A 22,948-nucleotide genomic window follows, 5' to 3' on the forward strand; every position below is an offset into this window, starting at 1 on the left:
TCTAGTACAGCTAGTAATGTATAACCATAAGTACGTGTGTAAGTAAACTGTGCCAGTCCGGCTTTGTAATAGGTTCGTCTGCATCTTTGTCTTTGTATTGCCATCTCATGAGTGGCAGCACGCAGTGCTGGTCACACTCTTTCGGTATTTGCCATTCACCATAAATGGCTAATACTTAAATGAGTTGGCAGCACTGCGGCCGCCGCCATTTCATTTTGAATTTACCGAAATTTCGTCAGGCGTCATTCGCTTCTGTGCTGTGGCATTTTGCTTTGAGTAAATACATTTCACGTCCTAAATTATCTGTACAGCTCGGCAAACATTGGAGAAACTTCGTTGCAATAACCGCATCAATAAGAACTACTCCTGTTGTGCGCTGTGAGGCATGAGGCATATCAGGCGGCACACAAAATTATCATTGTGCAATTTGTGCAAACACAAAAAAAAAGGCGTCACGTCACTCATCTGAGCGGAGGACATTGCCTTGAGGCCAACACACTGTGCAATCACGAGATCGTTTGCGCATCAATTTCATTCGATACCCGAAGACAAGAAGTATTCCAATCAGCCATGGTGGAGCCAACCGCCATAAAGGCAGAGATCCTTGAGATGACCGGCGAGCATGTGGAGCAGCTCCATTCAATGTGGTCCTTCATGTTCGAGCCGAAGACATGCGTGGACTTTCTACACAAACTTAAGGCGCACGTGGACAACTTCTATGCGGATCTACTGACCGAGTCGCGGGAGAAGCAGGCGGCCATCCTCCATGACATTTCCGCACTCCGAGCCGAAGCCAGCGACCTCAGCCGACTGCTGCACGAGACGGTGGACATTGGCCAGCGGCCCGACGATATGCCGCTGATCATATGGCAGCTGAACCTGGACAAGAGCATTGAGCATCTGCGCGAGGAGCTCTCGAGACGCCGGTCGGAGATTGCAGAGCTGCTGCTGCAGCAGGAGCAGCTGTGCGAGGAGCTGGGCGCCTTGCCGCGCCCCCTACTGGCGGACCCGCTGCCCCTGCCCAAGGAAATGGACGGCTTTCGCGACCATCTGGACAATCTCCGTTCGCAGCGCGTTGTACGCCAGAAGGAGCTGGACCAGCTGCGCCAGGCCATCAAGCAGGACATGAAGATGCTGGAGCTGATGCCCCAGACCGATGCAGAGGATCGCCTGCTGAACGATCTGAACCACAATCTAACGCTGGAGACGTTAGAGCGGCTGCGCCAGTTGCGCAACTCCTTTGCTGAGCAGATCCAGGAGCTGTGCTCCAAAATCCATGACATGCGCGAGAAAATCCACGTTCTGTGGGATCGCCTCCAGGAGACGGACGAGAACGTCATGCGACGGGTGCGCGAGACCACCGAGAACACGCAGCGCACCTACGACATCCTCCACACGGAGCTGCAGCGGTGCCAGGCGCTGCGCAGCCAGAACCTCAAGACGTTCATCGAGCAGCTGCGCGTCGAGATAAGCAAATGGTGGGACCTAACGCTCAAGAGCCAGCAGGAGCGCAAGCGTTTCTCCAACTACTACAACAAGTACTACAATGAAGACCTGTTGGAGCTGCACGAACTGGAGCTAGACGACCTGAAGAGCTACTACAAGTGCAACAGGGAGATCTTCGATCTGTACGAGAGCCGCGCGGAGCTCTGGTCGCGTATGCAGGCCCTGGAGGCAAAGGCCAATGAGCCGAATCGCTTCAACAATCGCGGCGGCCAGCTGCTCAAGGAGGAGAAGGAGCGCAAGGCCATCAGCTCGAAGCTGCCCAAGATCGAGCAGCAGATCACCGAATTGGTGCAGGCCTATGAGGTGCAATCGCATGGCCCGTTCCTGGTGTACGGCGAGAACATACTGGAGCTGATGGCCGGCGAATGGGAGCGATATCGCCAGGCCAAGCTGATGGGCTCGACTCGCAAGAAGGCCCCGACCGGCACAGCAACGGGCAGCAGCAACAAACTGATGATGCCGCCGCCGGCTGCCGGTTCAGCGGCACCACGCACGCCCCGAACCTTGAGGAACATGTCCTCAATGTCGACATCGACAATGTCGCTGCGCAAGACTCCGACAATCCTATTGACCACGCCCAATATGACCAAGAGCACTGGGAATCTGCACAAGCGTCTAAATCCATCCACGGCCGCCAGCTCTTCGGGGTATCGCACCCCCAACGCCAGGCGCAGCCTGATGTCCTCGCTGAACTCGATTCGCCCGTCGCCGGCTGCCGCACAGCGGCTGGCCAACAGTCATATGAAGGTGTCCAAGTCGCCGCTAAAGCGGGTCCGTGTCCTGGACAACACATTGCGTCGCAGCGGTGGACTGGGCAGGCGCAGCGTTGGCACACGCTCGAACAAGAAGCCACGCACCAAGTCAACGGTGCCGTACACACCATCGCCCAGCGATGCCGAGTACATGACCGATGAAACGACCGAAAACGAGCCCGAAACCGGCATCTCCTATCACGAGTTTGTGCCCACGAGTCGCTCCTCAGTGCTGCCCGTCGGTGGGGCTTACCGTCAGCGCAATCATTTGGCTGTGCCACGTAGTCGCCATGTCCTCACGAACAACAATTCGGTGGCCACTACACCGTCGAAGCAGGCAGCCAAGCAGGAGGGGAAGCCTCGCATTGGCATTCAATTGAATCTGCCGTCGCCCCGTCAGAGCCGCATGTGGCCGACTCCACGATGAGATTATCCGTTGAATTAATTCTCGCCACTCCTAATATAGCTTAGCCTTAACAGGAACCCCACTTAATGCGGACATGTACCTTTTTTTATAATCTGATTTTCGAATTTCTATTTTATGTTTGATTTGATTTGATTTAATTTTTTGCATCTTTATCTTTATATGTTTTCCGTTTCATTTATTTTCAATGTTGGCCGAATAAAAATTATCTACAAGAAGAACCAACCGAGCGACTGTCTGCATATTCGAATAATCCTGGATATATAGGAATACTCCTTGTTGGGTTTGCATGCTATATGCACAGATGTTCCTTGCTTTTACCGCACTAATTTGAGTACAATTAAATGGAAACAATATAGGCCGCCCGCATGCAAAACACAAATTTATGTATGATTTTGTCAGCCTGCTAATTATGGACCAAGATAATAGTATTAATAATATGGAATTAATGATAAATACAGGAGAGGAATTTAGAGGGATAATTTCATTCCATACTATTGATATCTTGGTTCACAATGGTTAATTAATGGGCTCCAACATTCTTTTGTGTGCTTGCAGTTGTGGCTGTGATTGTTCCACTTGCCATAGAAATGCCAACCCAAATATAAATGAATTAGGCATTTATAAAATACATCCATTTACTGTGTGGCGTGGTGGGATGGGAATGGTGATGGGGTGGGATGCGGGGTGGTGCGTTGTGCTACATTTCATGTGATGTAAATTGGGATCTTACACTAATTGTTCTTATCACATAAAATTCTAAGACAAGAGAAGGGAAATTGGCCTGCTAGTCCTTTCCAGCATGCTGTAGTCGTCTCCATGAAATACTGCTGCCTGCTTCTATATACAACGGAGTGGGGGGTGGGGGGAGGGAATATAAGATTGCACTGGAATAATAGTTGGATAATAGTTTGTGTCTGCTGGTGGATTGATGCCAGTGGCTCAGTGGCTGTGGGAGTAGCAGCTGCAGCAACAGCAGCAGCTATTTGCCAGTCTCACTGCCGCTCTGACTGTGCTGGCTGCCACCAGCATGATTGTACATTAGATGCGCTGCAGCAGAGAGGAAGAAAAATAAATATTTGCAAGCCCTTGGAACACTTTTGGCTGGCTTACCCATAACGACGGGTGGAAAATTGAAGGCCCCAAAGGGTGCTGCATTCCCAGGTGCTGGCGGTGCCGGGGCCGGTGCATAGGCGGCACCATCTAGAGTGGTCACCGCCGACGTTGCTGTTGTTGTGGGCACAGCCCCTGTGGTCACGGGCGAGGCATTGTACGCCGAGGCGGCCTCTGGCGACGAATGCGAATGATGATGAATGATGTTGGCGGACGAGCTCTCGATCCCCGTGCCCATTGCAGCCACCGGCGCACCCATTTGTTGCTCCATCTGGCTGGGATGATCCGGCCCCCCCGACGACGACGACTGATAGCGAACGGGAGGCATCACGACAGTGGTCAGGTGGGATTGAGTGCCATCCTCGAGGAGGCCTGTACGCTGCAGGCGACCCGTCTTCGTCTCAATATGCTTGTTGTGGGCGCTCAGGCAGTGGTTGCGCATGTTGTACAGCTGCAGAAAGTAGGCATCGCAGTGCGGACACTTGTACCGCTCGCCCGTATGCCGCCGGATGTGGGCCTTGAGGTCGTTGCTTTGGGTGAAGCTCTTCGGGCACTGGTCGCACTTGTACGGCCGCTCGCCCGTGTGGGTGCGCATGTGGATCGTTAGGTTGTAGGCCCGATGGAAGCTCTTGCCGCACGTGTTGCACAGATTGGGCTTGGTGCCCGTGTGATACCTGAAAGAGAAACGGAACGAAACGAAACGGAACAGATGGACGAAAGGATCGTTGGGAGTGACGGTGAACCTACCGCTCGTGAACTTTGAGATCGGTGGCCCGGGGAAAGGCCTTCACACAGTAGCGGCACTTGTACGGCTTCTCGCCATTATGCCGCCGCATGTGCACACGCAGATAGTCGTTGCGGGCAAAGCTGTCGCCGCAGATGCAGCACAGAAAATTGCGCTGCCCGGTGTGGCTCTTTTCGTGCTCGCGCAGCTGCTGGCGCTCCTTGAAGGTCTCCTCGCAGCTCTTGCAGGCGTACAGAAAGTCGGTGTGGAGCAGCGTGTGCTTGCGCAAATACGTTTTGCTGGAGAAACGCTTCGAACAGTACTCACAGGTGTGCTCCGCCAGCTGGAGTTTCAGTTCGTTGCCCGCCTCCAGGCCCTCACCGTTGTGCTTGCTCACCTTGTGCCGCTCGAGGGCCTCGGGACGGGCAAAGGCGGCCTCGCACAGCGTACACTTGTGCTCTTTGTTGCTGTGCAGGCTCTGGACATGGGCCTTGAGGTGGTCGCTGCGTGCAAATGCCTTGGGGCACTGCGGGCAGCTGTGCGGCTTCTTCTCCAGGTGGGAGAGCTTGTGCCGCAGCAGGTGGCAGTGGCGGGAGAATGTCCGCTGGCATACATCGCAGCGATTCTCCGGATTGGCCTCGCCGCTCTGTTTGTTGCGACGCCGTCGCTTCAGGGGCTTGCTTTTCCTCAGATAATCTCTCACGATCTCCAATTTGGATTTGTCCATGTCTCCGGGGGGGGCATCATCCTCCTCTGCATCTCCATCTCCATCATCATCATCGTGCTCCTCGTCATCCAAGTCGCTCTCCTCATCCTCATCCTCATCCCCATACTCGTACTCCTCCTCCTCCTCCGCATCATCACTGAGGGGCAGCTCCACCTGCCCGCCAGGCCGGCTGGAACCTTCTATGAAGTCATCTTCATCACGACCTTGATCCTCATCCACGCTGCCAGCTGCCGTCTGGCTTTCCTCTTTGATGTGCAGCGTCGGCTGGGCGGCGGCGGCGGTGTCTGTGCTGGGCAAAGGCTCATCTGGAACACAAAAAGGTTCATTAAATGTGAGGCTGCAGGAATGGGTTCACTGCGACTCACCCTTGACAGCGGCGGCATCGGTGGAGGTCTGCCGCTCCTCGGTTTCAGTCTTCTCTTTCCGCCGGCGCAGCTTCTTCTCGAGCTGCAGATCGAGATCCTCGGCTTCTAGGCAGGGCTCCGGTTTGATGTGCAGCCACAGCTCCTTCTTGGCCTCCTCGTCATTGACCTCGTCCTCCTCCTCGTTGCTGGATATGGGATTGATATTGCACTGGTAGGCATTGCCCTCGTCATTCTCGTCCTCGTTCAGCAATACCTCGGCCGAAACGAGCTCATCCCCGGGAGAGCTCTGCATTGTTGCCTCGTCCTCCAGCGGCCTGGCGCTGTCTGCCTCCTTTTTGTGTATGTTGCGTATGTGACGAAGCATATGGTCCCGCCGGGTGAAGGCTGACTGGCAGTGGGGACACTGGAGGCGCTCCGTTTGGTTATGACTCCGAGCCAGATGCGTGCGAAGCTGGCGCAGATGCGGGAAATGCTGCGGACAGAACTTACACTTGAGCTGCTGGACCACCGCACCTTCACTGGCACCAGCACTATTGCTGGTGCTGGTGCCAGTGCCGCTGTCCCTGGTTTTGTGCACCCTATTCCGATGTAGTCTCAGCTCCAGGCTGTTCAAAAACTGGTCATGGCACATCTCGCAGGGCAGAAGGGCCACCTGTTCTGTTTGGGTGCACACGTCGCTGCTGCTGCTGCTGTTGAGCGGGCGTCCGAGCAGCGCCATCAGGGAGCAATAGGACTTTTCCGCATCCCGCTTGAAACGGAAGGCGTGGCGGGCCGCCTTGATGCACAGCTCGCACATTTTAAGCGGCATCTTGTCGTCGAATCGGTCGCAGGTGTAGCGCGTGCACTCGTTCAGTATCTGGGCGAGATTGGCTCCCTGCTCCACAGGCGCCTCGTCGTAGATGAAGTGCATCTCTTCGCCCACCGTTACACTGCGCAGGCAAATGCGGCAGACAATCTCAGCATCGAAATCGAAGCTGCCGCCCGCCGGCACTGGTTGGGCGGACGCGGAGGCGGCCATTGCAGTTGTTTAGGTGTGGATTTTGATTGTTATTGCATACATTTACAAATTATTGCCGCTGCTACTGCATTTGCTTTAGAGGTGGAGAAACATCGATGGAAATATCGATGCATCGATGTTTTTAAAATTTTTGCAAACTTCTATGTTCGATGTTTTAGTTCGCAGAAGGTATGTTTGTTAAAAATATATTTATAGTTTGAACATTGCATATTAATAATAAATAATTAATAACTGAAGTGAATGAGTGGGAGCAAAAAAGAATCGCCTTCGAAGCAAATTGAAAGACACATCGATATCCCTATACTAAAAATATCGCATTCGAACCGAAGGCGCCACGCTCAAGCCATTTAAATTACACATTTAAAATAATAGAAACCATTATTTATTATATACAAAAGCCGCTTGCTCCTGGAAATTCTACAAGTCACTTAATTTGTGATCCAGCTCCCGCATCCACAATCAAGGTCAGCTGGCCTTGCGTGGGATCCACCCATGCAGCGGGAAACTGTTTATCCTGCTCCAGGAACACACGCTGCAATATAAATTCCATTAATTAGTAAATGCAGCAAATCATATTGAGCACCTCCCACTGCTCCCACCTTTACAACATCCGATTTGCTGGCGCCGGTCACCACAAATGCAACATCCCTGGCATTGTTGATCAGCGGCAGAGTAAAGGTGATGCGCTCGGGCGGCGGCTTTGGAGAATTTCGTATGGGAATCACCAGGCGAGAGGTCTCCTTCAGTGTGGCTGGCTGCTCAGGGAACAAGGAGCAGGTGTGGCCATCCGGTCCCATGCCCAGCAGCAACAAATCGAATTGTGGCAGACTGGCACTGTTGCCCAGTTTGACCTTCACTCTCGCCTCGTAATCGGCGGCACATGCATCCAACGGCTTGGTGGTGTCCGCCTTGACAAACTGAGAGTCCAGAATGGCTGGCAGCTGGTCCAGCCACTCGGTTCTATAGGCGTGATAGGTGGAGTCGCTGTGATTATCAGCCACATAGCGTTCATCGCAGAAGAAGAACTCCCAGTTGGTGGTGTCCAGTGCACTTCTCTTTAGGGCTTTTGTCAGCAGCTGCACAAGAGAGCCACCTGTCCACGGAGGAACAAACGGCATTTGTGAATGGAAAATTATACACTAACAAGGTCACCTTAAGTTGAGCTTATCAACACCACACACACACACATGCACGCAAACGGATCGATCCGATCCTCACCTGAGAGGCCAATGCTGAAAGTGGGAAGTGGCGAGAGCTGGGTCGCCTTCTCTGAGCACTGCTTCAGCAGATTGCTCAGACTTTCAATCAAATTATCCTCGGACTCGGCCAAGCTTATTTTGAAGGAACATTTGCGGTCGGGCATATTGAAAATTATATTAACACCTTGGACTCGATTCGACTCGACGCGACTTCTTTTCTGTTTAATATATCGATTGGGATTGTTGATATTATATCGATATATACAGAAATATATACAGAAATATCAACAATCCATTTATACGATATATAGGACAGGCCAGGGAAACTTTGTTACTCAACTCGATATCTATCGCCAGCAGCAGTGTCAGATTTTGCGAAATGTATTGATATGTGCACATCCTTAAATAATTTCATTAAATTGCGTTTCATTTTTTTTTGTGTGTGAATGCCGTCTAAAATATTTTCTTTATCCAAAATATAATCATTTTAAGTGCGATTTAGGCATCAAATCAAACAGTGGATAGCACGTAGCATAATTACAAACGCAACGCGTTGTGCTAGCAGTTTAGAGCGCGCATTGTTTTTTCTGGCATTTGGCGAGGCAAAAAAAAAAAAAGAAAAGGACGGCAGAAAAGCAGAATCCCAGCAACAACAACAACAACACAGCTGCTGGCGGTGCACGAAACGAAACCAACGTGCGCGCGTTCTCTGAAATAAAATATTTACTTTTTCTGTGAGAAACAACAAAAACAATGCCTAAACGCGGCGGCGGTGTTGGCGGCGGTGGCGGCAGCCAGCGTTACAATAATAACAATGTTGGCAATGGCGGCGGTGGCGGCGGCTCACGTTACTCTGCCCTTAAAGATTTTGATGGTGAGTGGCCCGCAACATTTTATGAATTATATGCGATGCACCAATGCAACAATATTGATAAATTGTACAATTTAGCCGATGGCGATGATCTGCAACGTCGCAAGGACCGCAACAAGAGACGTGTCAGCTTCAAGCCTCCACAATTTCCACACAAAAAGGATGTCAAACTGCGTATGGAGGATTTGCGTCGTTGGGATGAAGATGATGATATGAACGAAATGACAACAGCAGCCAAAGTAAGACCAAAACGCATTCCCCCGCCTCCACCCACCGACTCACATTGAATGTTGCATCTCTCTTTCTCTCTCTCTCTCTCTGTGTGGTAGGATCGTAGTGCATTGCGCCGTCGTGGCTCGCCGATTCCACGGGGAAAATTTGGCAAACTGATGCCCAACACCTTCGGGTGGTATCAAGTCACGGTAAGTCATAGCAACAAGCCAAAAGCCACAAGCCATAAAGCAAGTGGTAATCCATTGTGCGAGAACCACAACACCATATAGATATCCGCAGTGTACCATATATCCTATATACCTATCATATACCATGTATCATCGTCTGTGGGCAATTTAGAACTAGCAATTTTTCAACATATACAGATTTATGGTGTAAAACGTAATCGGCGGGAAACTATTTCGGATCCTTTATAGCAGGCTGCTTGGTGCTTGTTGCTTGCTGCTTATCGCAGGCACACATGTGACCGAGCGGTGTCTGCTCTCGAATAGATTCCCGAATTTAGCAACATCCGTCAGAAACTTGTGGACTGTGTGGGACCACAGTGTCCCCCAGTCCCAGCCCCAGTCCCAGTCTGTGCTCAGTTGTGTTTATTAATTAATTTTAATCGTAAAAATCGTAAAGTAAACAACAAAATCCCAATAACAGACGCAGACACACAGCCATAGACACACGTGGTGTGGGAGGAGAGGGAACGGGAACAACAATTACAATTGCAAGCAAGCAAATAAATATTTATGGTCGAGTCGGGTCTGGGGCCGGAGCCGACAGTGCCTGCCACTAGTAGATGGTCGGTACCCCCCAGCATTGATAGCGCATGGTTAGCAGATTCTTCTGAAATATACACATGTGCATATATGCATATAGCCTGCCTGGCCTGGCCTATCTGTGGATGCTTTAGCTGCTTAGCTGTTTAGGTAGGTGTCCCTCTCTGTTGGGGCAGCAACTTTCGGCCACTCTGTGTGCGTGCTGTGCCGCCATCCAGCTTGCACCACACTCATTGCTATCTCTCTCGGCGGTGTCATAAAAACGACCCAAGCAGAAAGCAAAAAGCAGCCAGCCCTATGCTGACGGTGCTCCTTTAGGCCCGCTTGTCAGCAGAACAGAACAGAACAGAACTGGCTCTGGCTCTGGCCATTGGGCACTGCCTTCATTTCATCGACGGCCGGCAAACGTTAAAGACTGTGAAACTGTGAGAGCGCGCGCTGCCGTTGAATCTCAAGAGGCACGATTAGAGGCCGGCGTGGTAGACCCTAGACCAGCCCAGCCCAGCCCAGACACCACACCACACCACACCACCCACTTATCACACTCGGGTGTGATTAGATGTGCGATTAGCTACACGATACCCCAAAGCACAAGCGAGCGAGAGAGAGACAGAAGAGAGTGAAGAAGAAATGGGAGCCACTTTGGGAGCCTGGGACTATGCCATCCTGGCGGTGGTGCTCATCATCTCTGTGCTGATTGGCCTCTACTACCGATTTGTGGGCCAGAGGCAGAGCACCACAACGGATTACCTGCTGGCTGGCCGCTCGATGGGCGTCACCCCGGTGGCGTTTAGTCTGATGGCCAGCTTCATGTCGGCCATCACCATACTGGGCGTATCGATGGAGAACTACCAGTTCGGGACCATGTTCGTGATGATCAATCTGTCGTATGTGATATCCACGCCCATTGCCGCCTACCTCATCCTGCCGGTCTTCTTTCGCCTGAAGACGGCCAGCGTGTATGAATATCTGGAGCTGAGGTTCGGCTATGGCGCCCGATTGGCCGCCTCCGTAAGCTTCTCGCTGCAGATGATCCTCTACATGGGCATTGTGGTGTATGCCCCGGCCCTGGCCCTCGAGGCCGTCACGGGCGTCAATCAGATCTTCTCGATTGTCATCGTGGGCGTCGTGTGCACCTTCTATGCCACAATTGGCGGCATGAAGGCCGTGCTCGTCACGGACATCTATCAGTCGCTGCTGATGTTCGTCGCCGTCTTCAGTGTGATCATCTGTGCCTGGGTGAAGTCTGGCAGCCTCGGGGAGATCTGGCGCACGGCGCAGGAGAACGGACGCATCGACTTCACCAACTTCAGTGTGGATCCAACGGAGCGGCACACCTGGTTCACCCAGATCCTGGGCGGCTGTGCCACCTACCTGGCCATCTACGGCGTCAATCAGGCCCAGGTGCAGCGCCTGCTGGCCGTCCGCAATCTGAGCTCGGCCCAGGCGGCGCTCTGGTGGTGCCTGCCCATCCTGTGCCTGCTCAGCCTGAGCACCTGCTTCTCGGGGCTGTGCATCTACTGGTACTACCGCGACTGCGACCCCGTCCTGGAGGGACGCGTCAATTCGCGGGATCAGGTTATGCCCCTGTTCGTGGTGGACACCATGGGCGAGTACACCGGCCTGGCGGGGCTCTTCGTGTCGGGCATCTTCTGTGCGAGCCTCTCCACCATTAGCTCGATCATCAGCTCCCTGGCGGCTGTCACCCTGGAGGACTACCTCAAGCCGCTCTTCAAGTGCTGCTCCAGTCGCGGCGGCAGCCTCTCGGACCGCCAGACCCTGCTGTACTCCAAGCTGCTGTCCGTGTTCTATGGCCTGCTGTGCATTGGTCTGGCATTCCTAGCCGGCTCCATTGGGGGACTGCTGCAGGCGGCGCTCTCCATTTTCGGCATCGTCGGGGGACCGCTGCTGGGCCTTTTCACCCTGGGCATGTATGTGACGTCGGCCAACCAGAAGGGGGCTGTCGGGGGGCTGCTCATTTCGTTGGCTCTGTGCTTCTGGATTGGATTCGGGCAGCCGAAACCGCCGCTGGTCAGCCTGCCCATGTCCACGGCGGGATGTCCGATTGATAAATCCTACGCCAGCGACGCATTCTACGTCAAAGTGAAGCCGGAGCAGCGTCAGGATGAGGATTACTTTTACCTGTACAGGATCAGCTACATGTGGTATGCCGCCCTGGGCTTCCTGGTGGCCTTCTTCGGGGGCTGGCTGATCTCCTGGCTGTGTGCGCTGCTCAAGTGGGACGACAATCGGCGCATCTACCAGGACGCCGAGTGCACGCTGATCAAGCACGATCTGTTTGTGCCTCCACTGGCCAAGAGGCTGCAGCGGCGTCAGATGCCGCGGCTGGTTGTTACCGGCACCAGTTCGGAGATTGGGGGCATTGCAGTGGTGGCGCCGCTGCGACTCGATCAGATCGAGTGGGAGAAGCAGAAGGACGTGGCGTAGCGCAGAAGTTTTCTTTCTTTATTGCATAATATAACTTCATAACTTTGGGCCACACAACAATAATAAACACAATAAAAAAATAAAGGAAAGACGAGGGAGGGGCCGGGCCGGCCGCACTCTAGCCAGCGATCACTGGAGCAGGACTCGCCTCGTAGTAGTTGCGACCCGACGAGAGGTGCCACAGGGCCAGTAGGCGGGTGAGCTCCTTGTAGCTGAGTGTGTGCAGATCCCGACGCTCGGCCGTGTAGACCCCAGCTGCCTGTAGCTCCTGCACAATGGTGTTGAAAATCTCCGGTCGATCCTCATGGGCCATGGCTTCGCCTCGTGCAGCGATGCGTGAAATGTGCGATGGCTGCGCTGCTGGCTGGGCTGCTGGCTGGCTGCTGAATCCATGGCATCCAAGGCAGCCACCAGCTCCAGATCATTGGTCATGGGCAGGGCATTCAATGTGCCTGCTGCTAGCAAGAGCCCTGCTAGCACTAGTCCTAGTCCCATTAGTCCCGACATCTTTTCCATTGTGTCCGTCCGTCCGCTTGCACGAAGCTTTGCCTTTGCACTGAGTGCCTGCGGCAATTGAATCACAACGATTAGAATACGCCTCCTAACCGAACCGCAGTTTGAGTTTCAGTTTCAATTTCTGCTGCTGACTCTTCCCGTCGATCGGGGCCTCGGCTCTTCTCTAGTTATATCGGTTCCTCGGTCTCTCGGCCCCTCGGTCCCTCTGGGGTGCGCTCCAATTCTGATTCTCTCCCTCCGCTTCTGATCCACCATTTCTGTTGATTGAAAAGTCACTGTAGGGTCGTTCAATTACTTTATCTATGTACAGGCAGACATACATGTACATGTGCCATGTGTGCGTCTCTTTCGCTTCGCTTCGCATTGGTATAAGTTGGGTCTGGGCTGGGCTGTGGCCTGGTCTGGTCTGGCCTCTTGTCCAGTTTCCAATTTGTGTACACAAATTTCTTTAATTGTTTTGTGCTTTCGTTTTATTTTGATTTTGATTTTGATTTTGGTTCTTCGTTTTGGGCCCCTGCCCTGCCCTGCACAGCGATCCAAGGCGATCCGATCCAATTTACGATTAGTATCTGCGCAGTTTGTGCTCTCTGCCATGCAATGGTTTTCCGTTTTCTGGCTTGTTCTCTTTTGTGGCCTTATCTTATCTGCCTCGATACCCACCCACCCCCTAGATAAGTACTCCCAGAGGCAGTATTCGTTGGCTTTATATTATGGAACATGTCAAATTAAGGATCACTTAGTAGTGACTAAGGGATATGTTGGAACGAGCGCAGACTGACTATTCAAAAACAAACAAAATACATGCCGTGTAGGGGATTTTTTACCACAAAAACAATACCATATCACAATAGATATTTTAGTGGCCCAAATAAGATGATTTCGTCCTGGCAGATTTGTTCTAGAAATGCGTTTGTATTTCCGATATGCATCAGGGACCAATCCATACATATATGTATGTTTTTATGCTGTGACTAAAACTATTATACCCTGTGGCAGGGCAAGGGGTATACACCCACAATTTAAGCAGAGCATTATGGATCTTTTTCGTGTTGCCGGCTTTTGGGGCGTTGTGAAAAAATAAAAAATAGCAAACCAGAAAAATTCGCCAGGCAGGCAGTGCGAACACAACACAACCAGCTGAGGTACACTGACGTGAGTTCTCTATCGAATGGGCGGCGCTTACACTGGCACACGAGTGACGACGAGTGTGACGAGTGGAAAACAGCTGCTCTATGAAAACAGCTGATTTGTGTGTGTTCAATGGCGATATGAAAAGCAACTGAATTTAGAATTTTAGAAATCAACTAAAATATTGAAAAATTGTATTTGAAGGTCCGAATTTCTTCAATTGTTCTGCCAATTCCTGGTGTATGGTCTTGGGGGCGCAACACAAAAATGTAACCAGTGTAAACAGGGTAGTATTAGCCAACAGTCTGGCAACGCTGCCTAAGTGGTATTAAATGCAAATTGTGATTTGCATTTCCTTAATTGATGCATATCTCCGAATGCGAATGCGCATCCGAAGGGGAATGCGCATTGCATGCATAAGTAGACATGCATACATACACACATACATATGTACGTACTCGAACTCGTCTAAATGGAATGGAATGGAATGGAATGAGATATTCGATTGAGATGGGCTTAAACATTCCGGCGATATGGTTTTTGTTATTGTGGTGGAGGTGCTGCAATGACTGATCGCTGACGGCTAACACGTGCCGATGGCTCATGGCTCATGGCTGGGGGCTTAGTCACATTTTGGCCTAAACCCTAAACGAAAATAACAAACCCATTGATAACTAGAGCAATGCTGGAACACTGACTGACTCACGGTAAGTGGGTGTGGGGGGCGCACCACCCATCAACCCACCCACTGTCTCTCTCTCTCTCTCTCTCGCTCTGGCTGCCTCTCTGGTTGGTTCTGTTTCTGTTTCTGTTGTTTGTGTTTTGTGCTTTTCCGCTGGCTCTGCTTCTTGCGTCTCTCTGTCGTCTGTTGTGTGCCGTGCGTTGCCGTTCTTTTGTGCATCGCCTGATGTCATCGGCCAGCAATGCGTTGGATCGTTGGATCCGCTGAAATCGTTCTCCTTATCTCGTTCTCCAATTAAATTGGCATGGCCCCTGCTTGTCCCCTGATCTCGCTCGCTCGCTCGATCGCTCTCTTGCCTGCTCTCTCTTGTGCTTGTGTTTGTTTGTTTTACCGTTAATTTTGCCGCCTTTACTTCGAATTTCGTTGTGTGATTTGGTTTTGATTTTGATGTTTGGTGTGGGGTGCGGTGCGGTGCGGTGGAAATATTGCAACATTTTTGGCTATTCAACAGTTTATTTATTTATTCTAGCGAATAAAAAAAAAACACCTTCACTTGATTCATATGTTCACATGGTCTTATGTACTCTCTTCCCTGTTATGTACATACGTTCGGCATACATATTTACGCATAGATATATATGTACATATGGGAGGTAAGAACCCACTTCTCCGACTCATTCTTTTTCTTTCGAGCAAACACACTTGTCCCCACATGGCATTGAAATACCACAAAAATCGTAAAAAAACAAAAAAAAATATTTAAAAAAAAATAATTATGATGTTATTGTAGGATACAATAATTATGGCTCCACTTTAGGTCTATACATATTTGCAGATGGATCCATATCCATTTATCCATTTATCCATTGGCTACGCTACTCCTGGTCACCATCGCTGGTGGTGGTCACCGTTTTCTCCTGTGTGCTCGTTGTGGTGGTGCGTGTGAGGGTAAACACTCCGGTGGTGCCCACATCATCCATGGGCTGGGCAATGATGGTCGATGTGGTGCTCTGTAGTTGCGGAGAGGGAGAGGGGGAGAGAGGGGGTGTGTGAAGTGTAGGATGATCTCTCTCTGTCTCTCTTTTTGGAGAGAAAATAACTTACACCATTTTTGGTCTCCTCGGGACTCCAGGAGCGCTTATCATCCAAATCCTTTGAGCAACAGCTTCCCATTTTTGGTTGAATGTGAATTCGTCTGCGGGTATTGTGGGTATTGGGGATGTTGGGGATTATGGAGCTTCAGCTGCTGGGTAGCTGGCTAGCTGGGTAGCTGGGTGGCTGGGTGGGTTTCGGTTTTGTTGCTGCTTCAACTTCGCACGTCTGTCATCGAATGCCGTGCTGTGCCGTGCCGTGCCGTTTCGTTCCGTTCCGTTCGCCGGTGTTCGTTCACTTGTTAGGCCCCCACGGGCCCCAACCCATCAAGAGCGTTGCTGCCAGCGATGACAGCGACCGAGGCAGAGAGCAGAATCAGAGATAGAAACAGAAACAGAGACAGAGGCAGAGGCAGAGACTGAGGCGTCATAGCTCCATATCAATTCTAGAAATATGTCTCAGTGCTCCGCTCGTATTCCGTATTGTGAGGAATACAATGGGGAATTCATATATATAAGTATATATTCTCTATATATTGTACGAATAAATGTACTCCCCCTACCCCGTACTACCAGTAAAAGCCTCCCAAATACAGAACACAGAACACAGTCATCGTCTTTATTTGCAAAAGCCTTTGCAATATTTCAGTCTATATGTCTGTCTGTCTGTCTGTCTGTGTGTCTGGCCTTGTGGCCTCTTAACGGTTACAGTTCCGATAGGTCAGGTGCGCGCGACGACAACCGACAGCCACCGATAGCCAGGGTTGCTATTGTCATTCCAGGCAGACGACTCACAAGGGAAAAACCAGTGAAATTCTAGGGCAATCCACAGCATATACTTTTGGATCCTATGGCCACTAAATGGATAGTCCTACGAAGACCCATAAAGAGTCTGTAAGACTTGGGGGCCTTGAGGGCTGTGGTGTACACCCGTAAAAGAGACAAAATTAATCATAACTAATGCCCCGTAATAAATAAATTTATCGCACTAATGCGAAATGAATGAGTGGGTGTGCTGTTGTGTGCTGTGTGCTGCGACGATTGCAGACTTATCTTGTTTATAGCAAGCACAGGAATACGCTGCCCCACTATTCACACGATCATTATTTGCATGAGGTGGTGTCTGCTGGTATCATCTTTGTTTGCAGACTGTTTGACTGTACTCGAAACTCGATCGTATAAATTGAATTACTCTCAACTGATTCAACTGATTCAACTGATTCTTGGTCTGCGATTGTATGCCTACATATATACAAGTACAAGTACTTGTACCATAAAGCACCGATTAGATACTACGCGTATAATAATAGCCGAGTGACCGATATTGATAGCTGTCACACACAATGCCCTGACCTTTGCAGTCACAGTATCCTCCGCAACACTCCCACTCCCAGTCCCACTTCGAACTCCGAAACTCCAAACCCTACACCCAGAGAAAAAAATAACTGAAATTGTATTTACACATATTTTAGGTATTTTCTAGCCATGAATTTTCTGCAAGAGTGAAATTGGGGAAATTGTAAAAACAAAGTGGAAAATTAATTGGAAAATATTAGTTTTCAACTTTGAATTTAAATCAATGTAAATTAATTGTATTTCAAAACCAAATTAAATTTAATTAAAATTGGGTGTGTCCATTTGTACTATGCCCATTTTTCTCCGAGTGTATCTCTGAGTGTACTGTCTCTGGTTCGGCGTGCGTACGTTCGTGTGTGTGGTTCTCATACACTCATCATAATCACAATTAAATCAGAGATAGACGCAGAGAAATAGGAAAGAGAGAGAGGGAGGGAGAGATACACTGGAGTTGCTAGCGATAAGCCTGAAAAAGTAATTAAACGACGAGTCACTGATTCGGAAATGCTATTCAAATATCGTACATACATACATATGTACAGCTGTACATATGTACATAACGTAATAGATTCTATTGGTTAAATGCGAATTTTGGGACATTTGATGTGGAGGGGAAGGAAAAGTAAAAGCTTTATATACTGCAACCGGAGACACTTATCGATAAACAAAGAAATCGAAAAGTATCAACAAATTGAAAATACGGAACTAAAAAAATTAACAAAAATTATTCTTAATTGGTCTATTGTGATTAGGTGGGGGAGAGGTTATACCACCGATAAGTAGAGCAAAAGTAGACCAAAAGTGGAGCACTTTTGTGGGCGATAGTCATGCGAGGGGATGACACAATTTGGGCCGCTATCTCTAGTCAATAACGAATCCACACTGACTGACTCGCTTCCGTATCTTTATGTGTGCAATGCATTTATCTCCATTGCTATCATTTCATTGCTATTTTGCTCTCTCCCTCTCCCACTCCAGATTCATAATGGACAGATGTACGGAAAGGATGTACTGCTGCGTGCCCTGTTGGCGGCCTTATCTCCGCATTCCTTTGCCGCCCAGTACTGGCGTGCCGAAAGAGATAGCGTCTTCTTCTATGTGGACGACTTTGAGGTGGCGGAGCGCATCCAACAGCTGGGAAAGCATGCATCGCTGCCCGATGGCTTTCGCCTGTCGCCACGCGTGCGCAACGGCATTCCGCAGGTGACCGTCGACGATGCTCTCAAGGAGCGCATGAAGCAGGTCATGGCAAAGCGTTACAATGCACAGACCAAGGCCCTCGATATGTCCCGCTTCTATGCCGATCCCGATATCAGGCAGGTGTTCTGCCCCCTGTTTCGGGCCAATGTGATGGGCGTCGCTCTCGACATCATGTGCGACAATATACCCGATCTGGAGGCCCTCAATCTGAACGACAACAATCTGGTGTCCATGGAGGCATTCCGACGTGTCGATAAGCGCCTGCCCCACCTCAAGATACTCTACTTGGGAGATAATAAGGTGAGTATCTCAGTAGCCTGTATACCTTGTGGCCACAACTCAACGCGTCATCTCTCCTCTCGTCCGCAGCTTCCTTCGCTGGCCCATCTATTGGTGTTTCGCAATCTGCCCATTGTTGAGTTGGTACTGCGGAACAATCCGTGCCGTTCGCGCTCCAAGGACTCGCAGCAGTTTGTCAGGTATACTACGGTGTGATTTGTTTGGCTTTTTCTAGAGGATGTCGCTGTCTGTCTCTGTCTCTGTCCTGTCGCTCGTGCCATTGTGTGGCCAGTCCAGTCGACGTGGGAGACACCTCGTCGAGCGTCCAATACACACAGGATTAGGATTTGCATTTCCATTTCCACTTTTTGAGTTGTCTCCCATTCCACCATCCCAACCTCCGAGCTCTAAACTCTAATCAAGGCTGCTGCACTCTGCTCTGGAATGCTGGAGGCCCCAACCGAGGATCATTACTGATCGATCATTCCGTTTTATTGATTCATCCAACGCGGTATTTGACTGGGCCAATGTACTTGTGCTTAGAGCTTGTTTATGGTTTTAATCATCTGCTGTTGTCTGTCGCAAAGCACAGACAGACACCTAGGCAGAACAGGGCTCTCAAGCAGAGCAAAAAGAAAAACAAAAAAAAAAAAAAACAAAAAGAAAACACAAAAGAAAAAAAAAAAAAAGAAAGTAAAAACCCATCTTCAAGTCTCAAACAAAAGCCCAAGAAAGGACACTACACAGGTTTGATGCAGCGGTTTGATACGGGACTGAACCTGAACCTGAAACTGAAACTGACCTTTGGACAGACATGCAGACGGACACACGGCCACACGACAAACGGCACTGAACGGCGCTGAAGCTCCGCACACACATGTGTCCACTGTGCGGGCAACATTCCACATGCAACATATATATTTTGGTATGACAATGAAACATCATAACGGCACATTATTGTAGCCAACCACACAATAGCAACAACAACAACAATTTAACACCAACCCACACGCCGCACACCCCGTCTCAAGAACCCGAAGACGTGTGCGCGCACACACACACACAAACAGGCACGCGTCCGCAAGCCCACACGTGCGTGCATGTGTGAGAGATGCGTTGCTCTGTGCTGTGCTGCTGTTGTGTTGTTGCCTGTGCGGGAAGCGGTGGTGGAAGCGGCGGCGTTGGCGGTGACGGTGGCGTCGTAGTAGGGACAAGGCGGTGACGCCAATTGGTTCCGGTGATGGGCTTGGGCTGGGGCTGGGGCTGGGAAAGCAACACACATTTTGCAAAATTGTTTGTATGGCTCCTGGGCTGGGCGCATGCGTTGCCCGTGGAGTGGATGGGTGTGTGTGGGCGAGCTGCAACAGCAGACATCGAACCGATCACCGATCAGCGATCACTGCTCATCAAATCGAACATACGCATCGAACCAAACCGTTTGATGTGATGCAGCAGGCAGCTTTTTTGAGCTTGAAAAAAAAGAGAGAAAAAAAACTTAAAAAAGGGATACAAAAAATGCATAAAAAATATATAGAAAAGTGTGAACTATAAAAAAAGATGCCCACGGCACAATGCAATGCTTGAGGGCTCTCTTCCGCTTGTGATTACATTTTTTTGGATAAACCTTTTGCAAAACACCAAACCAGATGATATATGAAGAATCCAAGTGCCTTTGCCCATTCAAACAAAAGCTCCTGCAATAAGTTGAGCCAGTCATCCATTTTGTATAGCATCAGAGGTAAAGGTGGGAGCCGTAGGATCTGCCCAAGTGGCAGGCCCACCTCCAACTTCCACCTCCAGCTTAAGCTGTGAGCAGTGTGGAAATGCCTAATGGAGTAATGTTATATATCATTTTGTTATATTGTTCACATCATCGTCACAATGCTAATGCCGAACCACAAACGGCGCCTATCCCAATCAAACTATTTACAGCGAAGTACGACGAAAGTTCCCCAAACTGGTCAAACTGGTAAGAGCGCCTCGCTATTCTATTGGATAATCCATAATATCTAGATCTCTGTGTCTCTCTCTATCTCTCTCTGTCCACGTGGTTGCATGGGTGATGCAATAATAAACAGGATGGGGAATCACTGGGGCCGGTAGTTGCCTTCGATTTGGCCGGAGCTGGGACAATGCCAACCACCCAGGCCTCATTTCTGTGCGACAATGGCGGTGCCGATGTGGTGCGCCAATTCCTGGACCAATATTTTAACATATTCGATATGGAGAGCCGTCAGTCGCTGCTGGATGCCTATCACGAGCATGCCATGCTGTCCATAACAATGCCAAATGCGGGCCATGCGGGCAGGTAAGGAATTCCCCCCATTCCCCCATTTGATCGATCTCCCACCACCACCTGTACCAATCTATTTCCTTTGTGCCGCAGATTGAACAACTTTTGGAAGTTTAATCGCAACTTTCGCCGCATGGTGAACCATGAACGCGATGACCATCGCACGAGGCTGCTCAAAAACGGGCGACTGGCCTGTGTGGCTACCCTGAACGAATGGCCACGCACGCTGCACGAGCGCCGCACCTTCACCGTCGATCTAACCATTTACAACGTGAGCCATCCAGATCCAGCCATTCATCCTGTTGCCCCACCTCTATTGTGTCCCTCTTTTCAGCCCCAAATGATTGTGTTCACTGTGACGGGTCTGTTCAAAGAGCTGAGCGACGAAGGCGACAGACCATCCACCTCGCAGTCGTACGAGTTGCGCCACTTTATGCGCACGTATGTGGTGGTGCCCCAGAACTCTGGCTTCTGCATTCGCAACGAGACGATCTTCATTACGGCCGCCACAAATGAGCAGGTGCGCGAGTTCAAGCGATCGCAGCATCAGCCAGCTCCCGGCGGTGCCACAACTGCTGCTGGCGGCGGCACCACAGCTTTGGGCATGGCAACTGCATCCGCATCCTCGCTACAGAATCGTCTGGGTCCGGCAAGCAACAGGATCCCGTCCACAGCTGCAATTTTACCAGAAGTTGCCGCAATGTCCCTCAATGCTGTTACCAGTCCCGCCGGGGTGCCCCCTCAGCAGCCAACCGTCTTTGCCAATTCCGGATCAGCGACAGATGACGCCACGAAAATACAAATGGTGCAGGCCATGAGTTCACGTAGTCAAATGAATCTGGAATGGAGTCGCAAGTAAGTGCCGAGGAGGAGGAGGAGGAGGCAACGCTTGGGCTCATTTCTAATCAATCTCTATTTCGCTGTGCAGGTGCCTAGAGGAGACAAATTGGGACTATAACCATGCCGGCTTTGTTTTCGAGAAACTTTTCAAGGAGAACAAAATACCGCCAGAGGCCTTTATCAAATAGAGCTGCCAATCCCCCAGCCCCCAGCAGTAACATTAACAGTGGCTGGCGCAGGAAGAACAGGAGTAAAAGCAGCAACTCACATACCGATACACAAACAGACCCTTTTGCAATGTATATCCTTCGAGCACACACACACATACACACCCTACACACTCCACACACACACACTGCTCCTCCGACTACGCCAACGTCCACGCCCGACAGAGTCAGAGCCAGAGCCCGCTGGAGCGCCAGGCTCTGTAAAATATTTGTTTTGTATATTAATATACATACACATATATATATATATATCTATAGATATTCGTATATATATATTATATAGTTGTTTTGGTTTTTTTTTATAAGTCACAAAAATGATTTGGAATAAGCTAAGAAGCAAGGCCAAACTGGCGGCCCAGAGCCGCTGCACCTGCATGACCCCTTTGATAGGATAATTTATTTTGATTTAAGCCATGCGCTGGACCTGGACTCTTGATGGATCGAGCCGCATCTCTTTCGAGCGTTCAAGCAGGGCGCAGGCACTAAATGTAGTTTTTTTTTTTAGTTTTATTTTTTAGCACCCAAAATAAAACAAAATCAAGTCTGGCACAAAGCAAATAATACACACAGAAGGCATACACCCCCCCATACCCATACCTGCATCCCCCGATCAAAAATCCCCTCCACGTAGCCTTATATTTGTATAAATGTAAAATGTAAAATGCAAAACAGCAAACCAACGAGAAGTTTGAAACAAGAAACAAAACAAAATGCAGAAGCGAAAGAGAGAGATTATCCCATAAGAGATTTTTGGAAACAAACAAAACCGAAAACCAAAATCAATAATACTAATGACCGATTATGTACATTTGATAATGAAATAATGATACAGAAATCAGATTTTCTAGTGTTTTGTTCTGTTTTCCTTAACTAATTAATAGCAGAAATAAAAAATTGCTCGTGCATCCCCTGCACACGAGCCCTAGCCATAAGTCCCAATTGAATTACGAATTACACATTGCAGTGTATACAAAAAATATACACAGAATGCGTGGATAATTATAGTTTAGGAAACTAAATAAATGTACGGAGAGTCGGAATGTAAAAAGGAGGGGGGCTCTCTTGGTCTTGCTCGAATTCATTTCAATTGTTCAATGTTTTTATGGCGTGCAACGGATAAGGGATTGTCCATGGTGGGGGGTTATCCAGACAAAGTATCTACAATTGAACAGATATGCGGTACTTAGA

General features: G+C 49.8%; 6 protein-coding genes across 6 annotated transcripts; 3 read left to right on the plus strand and 3 right to left on the minus strand.

Moving 5' to 3' along the window:
- Positions 1–357: 357 nt before the first annotated feature.
- LOC111077500 (protein regulator of cytokinesis 1) lies at positions 358–2,913 on the plus strand. The gene has a single exon (XM_022371800.2). The coding sequence runs from the start codon at positions 571–573 to the stop codon at positions 2,683–2,685; it is 2,115 nt and encodes a 704-aa protein (XP_022227492.2). The 5' UTR covers positions 358–570; the 3' UTR covers positions 2,686–2,913.
- A 391-nt stretch (positions 2,914–3,304) lies between these two features.
- On the minus strand, positions 3,305–6,724 carry LOC111077501 (zinc finger protein 37). The gene is made up of 4 exons (XM_022371801.2): positions 5,612–6,724; positions 4,543–5,551; positions 3,796–4,469; positions 3,305–3,732 (listed from the first exon to the last, which is right to left on the minus strand). Exons 1-4 carry the CDS (start codon positions 6,627–6,629, stop codon positions 3,665–3,667), a joined length of 2,769 nt encoding a protein of 922 aa, XP_022227493.2. The 5' UTR covers positions 6,630–6,724; the 3' UTR covers positions 3,305–3,664.
- Positions 6,725–6,995: 271 nt separating this feature from the next.
- Positions 6,996–8,057, minus strand: LOC111077507 (probable 6-phosphogluconolactonase). The gene is made up of 3 exons (XM_022371809.1): positions 7,848–8,057; positions 7,229–7,722; positions 6,996–7,161 (listed from the first exon to the last, which is right to left on the minus strand). The coding sequence occupies exons 1-3, from the start codon at positions 7,990–7,992 to the stop codon at positions 7,054–7,056; spliced, it is 747 nt and encodes a 248-aa protein (XP_022227501.1). The 5' UTR covers positions 7,993–8,057; the 3' UTR covers positions 6,996–7,053.
- A 450-nt stretch (positions 8,058–8,507) lies between these two features.
- On the plus strand, positions 8,508–21,989 carry LOC111077493 (nuclear RNA export factor 1). The gene is made up of 10 exons (XM_022371789.2): positions 8,508–8,702; positions 8,778–8,938; positions 9,029–9,121; positions 17,900–18,421; positions 18,491–18,600; positions 20,333–20,369; positions 20,479–20,708; positions 20,787–20,964; positions 21,028–21,548; positions 21,622–21,989. Exons 1-10 carry the CDS (start codon positions 8,582–8,584, stop codon positions 21,719–21,721), a joined length of 2,073 nt encoding a protein of 690 aa, XP_022227481.2. The 5' UTR covers positions 8,508–8,581; the 3' UTR covers positions 21,722–21,989.
- On the plus strand, positions 10,077–12,243 carry LOC111077494 (putative sodium-dependent multivitamin transporter). Its single transcript, XM_022371790.2, has one exon. The coding sequence runs from the start codon at positions 10,331–10,333 to the stop codon at positions 12,146–12,148; it is 1,818 nt and encodes a 605-aa protein (XP_022227482.1). The 5' UTR covers positions 10,077–10,330; the 3' UTR covers positions 12,149–12,243.
- LOC111077496 lies at positions 15,236–15,738 on the minus strand. The gene is made up of 2 exons (XM_022371792.2): positions 15,579–15,738; positions 15,236–15,484 (listed from the first exon to the last, which is right to left on the minus strand). The coding sequence occupies exons 1-2, from the start codon at positions 15,645–15,647 to the stop codon at positions 15,350–15,352; spliced, it is 204 nt and encodes a 67-aa protein (XP_022227484.1). The 5' UTR covers positions 15,648–15,738; the 3' UTR covers positions 15,236–15,349.
- Positions 21,990–22,948: the final 959 nt, after the last annotated feature.

Source organism: Drosophila obscura, unplaced genomic scaffold (assembly GCF_018151105.1).
Source record: "Drosophila obscura isolate BZ-5 IFL unplaced genomic scaffold, ASM1815110v1 contig_29, whole genome shotgun sequence".
In the NCBI taxonomy this organism is placed as follows: Eukaryota; Metazoa; Arthropoda; class Insecta; order Diptera; family Drosophilidae; genus Drosophila; species Drosophila obscura.